Genomic DNA, 9,387 nt, shown 5'->3' on the forward strand with positions numbered 1-9,387 from the left:
CAAAGATGACACCAACCAGTGAAAACTTCAATAAAGCACTTTTAATGGATTTCTTTACACAAAAGATGTCTGAGTCCTGAGGCCACACTCATCTAGTGCCAATGGTGACCTGCCACACACGGACCAGGTTATCTGTGTAGCCAGCAAACAGGGTCTAGGGGAGAAAGAGAAGTCAAATCAGTAACACTGAAGCAAGCATGAGCTTAGGAGTTGTTCCCAGTCAGATCATGCTTCCAGCTGCTGGACACTGTCTAATGGAGAGGGTGGGAGTTCAAGTTTGGGAGACTGAGGGAAGATTCAAAGGTGTCTCCCTTTACCAACATCAGTTTCCAAAACAATCAATGGATCAGAAAGTGGCAGCTGGATACATTAGGAGGCTGGGAGAAGAGTTCAAGTCTCCTGACTCTCACACAAGAGACATGAGGTCACAAAAGCTGGGAGGGTTGAATTTCTTGCTGAAGTCTGAAAAGGCCACCTCTCCTGCTAGGAGGGAGAGAGGATATACAGGAGGTATCAGGCCTCTTGCTGATCAAATGTCAGCGCCAGAGAGAAGGGAAGGCATAGCAAACTGCCTCCTTGACACACCCGAGGGCAGGTATGAAATGGGAAAAGGCTTACAGGGTCTTCTGTGCAGCCCTTCCTATGGACAGAACTGAGCAGGACTTAACCAGGGCAGGTCCCCAACCCCCAAGAGGAACTGAACTTGGCCTGTTCTCCACACTGAGTCACCCACCTGCAAGACCCATGCACCTGTACTGCCCCCAGCTCTAGACAGATATTATGGCCCCTAAACCTTCAAGACTATAGGCCAACAAGGTTCCCAATAACCCCATCTTGAGGAGGACAGGATGTAAAAGAACCAGGTGCATGCTTCCCCAAGCTTGGTTTTACCTGCCCATCTGCAGACCAGGCCAGGGAGGTGCACTGGGGAGGCTCTGCTTTGCTGCTGGTGCTGATCACCTCTTGTTTCAATTCATCCACAATGATCTTCCCCTCCAGATCCTGGATTGGCAGGAAAGAGACCAAAGGGCAAGTCAGATGGGACACCACAACCCAACTGCAGACTGCACCTCTGAACTGGGAGAGAGACTGTGAACTGCTCCTGGCGCTCAACTCAAAAGGAGCAGCCAAGACTTTCACTGATGGCTCAGAAACAGCCTCTGGGTTTCTGCATGGATACAGTCAGATGGCATGAAGTGTTTCATCACAGTGAGGCCCTGAAAGCTCAGATGCCAGGGAACAATCCTGCACCATGGCCCAAAAGGGAGCAGGAACCAGCAGACAGGGCTAATCCACATGAGGAGGTTATGTCCCACATGGAAACCTAACCTGCCTTTCATCCAGAATGTGACTCCCAGTAGTGAGTCCATATAGGAAACCCAGATCCTGTGTCCCATGTACAGGTGACCGCCTCGGGGTATGACCTCTATGGAGACCCCCACTCACCCAAATCTTGATGCTGGGGCCAGTGGCGGCACAGAGCCAGTAGCGGTTGGGGCTGAAGCACAGAGCATTGATGATGTCTCCGCCATCCAGCGTGTACAAGTGCTTGCCCTCGTTCAGGTCCCACAGCATGGCCTGGCCATCCTGGGTGTGGAAAAGAGATTCATGTCAGAGCTGGAGGAGGATCCCCGATTCCACAGCCTTCCAAATGCAGACATGGCCCTACATTCACCCAGGCCTTCAAGCAGGCAGCTGTGTGGGCTGGGCAAGATGTACATTGAGGGCAAAAATGAAACCTGTTCCATTTGTTACAGCAGGACCTCACTTTGAGGAGTTAATTTCTTGTTCCGTTAACATACGTCACATGCCCAGTGCTTTCTAAACACCAAAAGACAGTTCCAGCATGCAAGACCCCAGAAGTGAGAAGGGAACAGGCAAGTCAGATACAAACACAAGAAGCCATTCTCCCCACCACTCCCCTTTCTGGACAGTGCCTGGTGCAACAGGGTCATGATTCATAATTGGGGCCCAAAGAGTGATGAGGATGATTCCTCCCAGGTAGAGATAACAGGTACTTCTGTGGGTGGGAGCAGAGGCCTTACAGACTGGATCAGAGAATGGTCCTACAGGCTGACTGAGAATCAGGTGAAGGAGCAAGTGAAGGGAGCAGTGGTGGATGGGCCAAGGGGAATGAAGACAGAGGACAATCCAACGAGAAGTCTGCATGGCTTGGAAGGGGGTGGTGACTGTGGACCTGAACCAGACATTATGAAGTGCAGAATCCTCACGCGGTACAGACAGTGGTATAAGGAAAGTCACTTGTGTGTTCGGGGGGGGGGGGGGAGGAACAAAAGAAGGATATTGCAACAAATCTGAAGAGGATAAGAGTGTGTGGGAGGAAAAGGATGCTCTAATGATGTGAAACTTGGGCCAACGGTGTCCAATTTGCTATCTTGCCACCAACTCTTATGTTGCCTTGGGTGTTATTCAACCTCAGCAACAGGGATAACCTTTAGGTCTAGGCTTATAATAAAGACTGACTCTCCAGCTCCCCAACTGATTGTGCAGCACCAATCACCTTCCCTTGGCATTCTCTATTTACACGCTGGGCTCTCTAAAGCATGATCACCTCTTCTCAATGCCTCTGTGCAATCCTATATTTATAAAGTCCCCATTGATCACTGCTCCAATACAAACAGTAATGATCTCTCCTTCAAGAAAGCCTGGGAGATTTCTTGGACTGAATAGGACAGAATACTTGAGCATGCAGAAGTCCAGAGCTACATCCAAGTCACAGCTGGAATACTCGCTGTGGAGCCAGGGAGAAACCCAAGCCATGCAGCACGCCTGGCTATGGCATCACAGAGAATAACAGCCTTGACCAGTTACGATCCCTTGCCTGCAGAGATCAGCAATCCAGCACCATGGAGCCCAAGCCCAAGCATTCCAGCACATGTAAGGAGCCCCTCACAAGTAGACACTGACCCAGGCAGTGGTCTCCACACTTCCAACTGCCTCCCATCATAGCAGGATTTGAGGGAGCAACTGAGTGGAAGAGCTCAGAAACAGCCTCTGGATTTCCTCATGGAAGTGCAGTCAGAAGGCTAATAAAATGCTTCGTCACAGCTCATCCCATTGCCAACAGGTTGGGAAAACACATGCTAAGTACACAGGACATCCTGCTCCTGGTACAACTGCTCAGATCCCTTTAATGGTGTGACACTACTAGCCCCATACAGCCTGGTAACACAGAACCTTCTCCAACAGAATCGCTGGTACAAAACTCAGCTGCTCCTTCACCAGTTCTCCAGCAGTCTGCCCAGCGCTCCCTGGCTCATCTCAGCTGAGTTCCAGCAGGACCCAAGGGGACCACAATCCCACCTCACAGCTCCACACCAAGCCCTAGAGATGGATAGTCCGGCAGACATACCTTGCCACCAGAGGCACAGAGAGAGCCATCAGGAGAGACCGTCACTGTGTTCAGGTAGCCCGTGTGGCCAATGTGATTAGTTTTCAGTTTGCAGTTGGCCAAGTTCCAAACCTGAGGGGAAGGAAGGTCAACGAGAGAATTAAACACCACTCTCACCAGCTCTAGCCAGCCAGTCTCTCCCCGACCCTATCATCTATATATAGGCTCTTGTACACCCCTCAACACTGCATTGAGAGTCCCACCCCTTCTGAGAAGGACCCATCCATATGCCAGGACATCAGTGCTTCCAGGATACAGGAGGGTGATGGAGACAAAGCAGAAACTCCAAGGACCCTTCTAGTGCCAACCAAGAAGAAAACAGCAGGACTAGAAGGGGAAACTGAAATTAATTTTCCCCACAAATGGGTGCTTTCTTGGATCCCCATATATCCCAGGCTGGCTCTCGGAAAAGCCCCATTATGTTTGAGCATGGGTAGGAGAGAGAGAAGCAACAGAGAGATGAGAAGCTGACCCAGGGAGGGCTGGCTCCCAGAAGTGCCGGCACTCAGGAGCACCACTCACCTTCACCAGCTTGTCCCAGCCACAGGAGACAATGATGGGATTGCTGCTGTTGGGAGAGAAGCGTACACAGGACACCCACTCTGAGTGGCTCTCATCCTGGGAGGAGAAGCAGAGGGAAGAGGAGGTGACTTGAGCATCCTTCTCCAACCTCCCCCGCAAGTCAGAGTAAGGAGATGTGGCAAAGTGCATTTCCTTCACTCAGAATCTTGTTCTAAAGTACCTGCTCAGTAATCTCCTCCCATACTAAACTGGGACATGGGCTCCACAATACCCATGCCACAGTACCCAAAAGCTTGGAATTGTGTATCTTCCAACTGAATCTATTTGCACACCACTGCCAGATATCTACATTTGTCTTTTGCGATAGCAATAATCTACAGAAGAGTCTAGCATTTATGAAGCAGAAACCAAAAACATTTCGTGCTCAGTTTTCAAGCAAGGTTAAGAAGATCTTAGGTATCACAAGCCATGTAAATATAATTGAAAAAGAAAGCACATAACAACCATCTCATATTTAAGCATCTAGAAACTGACCACATAGTTCAATTTGGGGTTTGCTCCGGACAATGTTTAGTAAATCCCTAGAAACCCTGATATTCCCCACAATTCCCCTCTGCTCCAGGCCCCGCTTACCTCTGTCCCATCATAATTGCAGGACATATCCTCAGACCCCAGTGGAGTCAGCAGACATGCGTCAAATATCATCATTGGGACTAGGAAAGGACAGCATTGGGAGACCTAGCTAAAAGCAGAGCTGAACTACAGAAATTGCTCCCAACAGGGGCACATATGAGGCCACCTGAAAAAACACTTCCAGGTAACCCCCCCTAGTACCACAGAATGCTTGGGATCCAAGATCACATCTGGCTCACTTCAGCAGGACTATGGAGCTTCATCCACTGGACAGTGCCGAGATCACAACTTCTCCACCCAATCTGTACAAATCCCCGCTGCACAAAGAGGCCCCAGATCACAGAGCTAGCTGACATGCCCAGCCAGAGCTCAGAGTCCCATTTCATTCCTCAAGGGACAGTCAAGTGGGTTTCTACAACCAGCATATCTGAGGACATAGTTAGGAGCAGAAGACTCGTAATTTCTTTTCCTGACTGGGAGGACATAATCACCAGGCAACCCTCTGCAAGCCTCACCTGAACTGTGTACTTGCAGACACCCAGGGTGTTCCAGAGCTTGATGGTCTTGTCCCTGGAACCCGAGACAATCTGCCGGTTATCAGATGAGAAGGCCACGCTCAGGACATCCTTGGTATGGCCCACAAATCGCCGGGTCGTGGTACCTCTGTAGAGGGCAAAAGGAAAAATATTCGGGTCACTCTTGGTGTCACTATGGACACCTCCTCCTACATCCACCTGCCAAATCCCTAGTAAACTTCACAAAGAGCAACAGAATAGGCATGGTGGTAAAAAAACTGGGGTGGGGGAAGGTTGGTCTCATGGAGTTGAAGGTCACCAAGAAGCATGTGCCAGGTTCTGAGTTGGGTGGGGTGAGAGGAGCGGGGGGAGACCCTAACAAGCAAACTAAATGAAATGTTAAAGCAGAAGCATAATCCAGGAACCCAGAGTAGAGATAGCTCAGGTAAATAAAAGAGGATGGGAGGTGTATCATGCAAAAAATAGGTGGGACAAGGAAAATAAAGGACATGACCAGCAAGAAAGCCCATAAAGCTCCCTCTCCCTTCCTGTCCCATCATAATTGCAGGACATGTCGTCAGACCCCAGAGAGTCAGCAGACTTGTGTCAGGTTTAATCATTGGGACTAGAAGGGAAGAGGAATGAACAAAACCATCTGGATTACCAGCCTTCTGCAGTCTTAAAACCTGAGCTAGCCATTTCCTAGAAGCAGCCTCCCTTACCTGTTTCAGGCTGGTGACCCCTAGTCTGAAATCAAACATTTCTGAAGACTTAATTTTAAAAAGTGCACAGGACAAAGAATGCTTGACCTGGAATTGAAAATGTGGGGCACAGAGGGATACGGATCTCCCCGCTTTAAACTGCCAACCCTTGCTATATCCCTGGTTGCTTTTTGTAACAACAGGTCCGTGGACTTCAAAATGGGCAGCCAGTACTACTCCACAGAGCATCAGTGGAGTGGGATGGGAAGTGGGGATGTGATCTACAGGGCAAACAGGCCAAGAAAGTTAGGAGGGGGGAAATCTCAGCATCACCCCCAGGAGCATCCTATTCCCCCATCTGTTCTACTGTGTTCTTTCACCATGTTCTCTGCCCTGCAGACTCTGTTTCTGCCAAGAAAGCCACCCTGCCCTGTTCCTCTTCCTGTCACTCACGTGGTAAGGTCCCAGAGGCGCAAGGTGCCATCCCAGGAGCCAGAGAGGGCAAACTGCCCATCAGAGGAGATGACCACATCGCTGACAAAATGCGAGTGGCCACGCAGAGCACGCTGTGGGATCCCATAGTTGGTCTCATCCCTGGTCAGCTTCCACATGATGATGGTCTTGTCTGTGCAAGAGAAGCAAGAAGGAATTAGCTGCATCTCCCTACCACAGCAAAATGGCATGGGGCCTGGAGACTGTCTCTAGCTTGGACTGGGCAGCAACCTCTGAACCCCTCATGCCATTCCTGAGAAGAGCCCCCAGAATCAATCACGGCATTTACCAGGCCCAACCTCTATGGCACAGTTGATCACCAGTCTCATCAAACATGGGCAAATTAAGTTATACCAACATGCGTCCTGTTCCCAATATCCTTTTCCATTGCACCAACCTGTACCCTCCTCCGAGACAGGGCTGCATAAAAAGGCAAAGCCCCTTATGCCCAATCCTCACCTAACCACTAGCTCTCCAAATTCCTTCTCCTTTATTTTATAGCCATGGGCTTCTCCTGAACAATATGCCCTGACATGGAGCCCTACTCACCCTCCTTCCCAGAATCCCATCATAATTGCAGGACTTCTCATCAGACCCCAGAGGGTCAGTGGACGAGCCAGGTTTAATCATTGGGATCGGGAGGTGTGCAGCTCCATGATACTAGCAGGGATGGGCCTCAGTACATTGATGACCTCTGGGCAAGCAGAGAAACTTCATCCTGGGCAAGCAGAGAGCGCCCCCAGACAAGGAATTTGTGCAAGCCCCCGGAACACCACCAATCCATGACAGCCTGAGGGTAGGGAAGGGATCCTAGGCTGAGAAGGTCCCAAAGCTGCACCCTTTTGATCCCTCCCCACTTGCTGCTGGATTTGCCCCCCTCAGGGATTGAAAGCCTAACAGGCCCCACCATCCTGCAATGACCTTTATTTCCCAAAACCCTCAGAGAGCCTCAACAGGTAGTGCCCCCAAGCACCTTTTAGTGGGGCTTCCCCTCACAATACCCCCCACCTCCAGCTCCTGGAAGAATAAATAGCACCCTCCCAGCTAAGGAAGCTGAGTCCCAGCAGCCCACCCAGCCCTGCAGGCTGGGACAGGTGGGAGATAGGAATTAAACCAGATGTCTGAGCTCCACTTTCCTGTCCCGAACAAGGTCTGGACCTCCCCGGCCCCCTACCCAGAGGCTCTTCCCAGACACCTGCCCCTTCCTCTCAGGCACCAGCTTCTGCTGCCCCAACCGCCCCCCCCCCCAGCTTAAGGCCCCCAATCCCCTCCCGCTACAGCCATATCCCCCCAATGCTGAAGCAAATGGTGCAGCCCGTGTCCTGGCCCGCCAGTGATACACCCCACGTGGCTGCAGACCCAGCATCCCCAGTGGCACATCCCACCCTCCCTCCACCATCAAAATGGTATCTCCCTCTACCTGGTTCCCCACCCCCCACTGCACGGGTTGGTCTCTGTCTAGCTCCTGACCAAGCAGCGAGGTGGGCTTTCCCATCCCCGCAGCTGCCACCACGATGGTGTCGGTCACGGCCCTTTATGCCACTCGCTGCAGGCTGCCTCCCCCCGGCGGATACATTGGTCTGCCCCACCCCCGGCGCCGCTCTCACCGCGCGAGGCGGACAGGATCATGTCCGGGAACTGCGGGGTGGTGGCGATCTGCGTCACCCAGCCATTGTGGCCCTTCAGGGTGCCGCGCAGGGTCATCTGCTCCGTCATGGCGGCGGCGGCGCGGCGGGCTCAGCGCGCGGGGGAGGGAGGATGGCGGCGGATTCGGCGGCGGCCCCAGGCCGGACCCTACACTCGCTCAGGCGGCGGCCCAGAGAGAAAGGAAGCCGGGACGTCGGCCGGAAACGGAAGTAAGCGTCGCGTCGTGCCGTACGGCAAGATGGCTGACGCCGGCCGCCGTCACTCAGAAGCCGGGAAAGAGAGGCTCCCGGCAGCCAAGATGGCGGCTTCCGCAAGCAGGAGCCAAGATGGCGGCTCCCGTTGGGGAGGCTCCGGAGTTCGTCATGGCGACCACCACGTAGAGGGTCCGTACAGCGGCCTTTGCCAATGAGAGCAGGGGGCTGGGCGGGGCCTGGCGCGTGTGGTATCTGATATTACGGTATGCTCACGCCTGCTTTTGAAGTTGAAGTGAGATGATGGTTGTGAGGGATTCTGTTGGTAGCGTTGCGGGGGGCGAGGGGTGAGCTACAGCCACCCCAAAATTATCCGAATCGCCCATATAGGCCAGCACCGTCGTCCACCCCTGGGTGCCCGAGTGCAACCCCGGCCCAGCGCCTACTTTGATTGATTCTATGATTATCACAAATGATCATCAAGTCTATATTATACCAATACTGGTAATTTCTGAAAACAAACCCATTTGTTTTAAATACAGGGCCAAGGACCAGGAACAACTTCAAGCTTGTCACAGTTGAAATTAGTTTGGACCCTAATTTTCACTGATTTTTCAAAAAAAAAGAAATCTTCATAATTTTACAAGGAGGAAGTACGTTTTACCACCTAAGACCCTGCTCCTGCCTTTGTTCAAGGTAATTTGCATTATCTCAGAGCCCAGAGATAATTTGCCACATAAGAAATTCCTGCCCAGAAGAGCAGCCCATCATTTTATTCTGTGATGTATGGACTACCATAACCAGAAGGAAACATGGCTCTACATCCTGCTAGCCACCAAACCCCTTCAAGGTAAACAGACTAATCCAGCATTTTTCTGAGCTTAATCTGCATAAAATGAACTCTACCAAACAGGAGATTTTACCACTCCTTCAACTCTCCTAAGAAATATGAACGTTCATTTCTACCTATGAGAACTTTTACAATCTTTTCTCCTATGCCCGAAGAAGGGTGCCTGTGCCCGGAAGCTTGCAAATGAAACTTTTTTTTGCAAAAATCTAATTGGTCTAATAAAAGATGTCGCTTCTACCACTAGTTCTGATCCCTTTGAACCTTAACATATCTCCTTTACTCTTACTTCCACTTTCTATAAATGCTGTAAGATCAAAGCACGTATTGCAGTTTGGGTTTAAAGAGAATTGTTTAAAAACTTTAAAGAAAGACTACACTCACACTCTCAGTCCTTTTATACTTGGAATTATCTATGCAACCTGAT

The 9,387-nt window shown here is 51.0% G+C and overlaps 1 protein-coding gene across 1 annotated transcript; it reads right to left on the reverse strand.

Moving 5' to 3' along the window:
• Positions 1-26: 26 nt before the first annotated feature.
• On the reverse strand, positions 27-8,113 carry RACK1 (receptor for activated C kinase 1). Its single transcript, XM_090028349.1, has 8 exons — positions 7,883-8,113; positions 6,237-6,408; positions 5,083-5,230; positions 3,935-4,030; positions 3,374-3,484; positions 1,447-1,587; positions 892-1,002; positions 27-154 (listed from the first exon to the last, which is right to left on the reverse strand). Exons 1-8 carry the CDS (start codon positions 7,989-7,991, stop codon positions 89-91), a joined length of 954 nt encoding a protein of 317 aa, XP_089884475.1. The 5' UTR covers positions 7,992-8,113; the 3' UTR covers positions 27-88.
• Positions 8,114-9,387: the final 1,274 nt, after the last annotated feature.

The sequence above is a fragment of the Crocodylus siamensis genome, chromosome 15 (genome assembly GCF_052110815.1).
Source record: "Crocodylus siamensis isolate JL-2025a chromosome 15, ASM5211081v1, whole genome shotgun sequence".
In the NCBI taxonomy this organism is placed as follows: domain Eukaryota; kingdom Metazoa; phylum Chordata; order Crocodylia; family Crocodylidae; genus Crocodylus; species Crocodylus siamensis.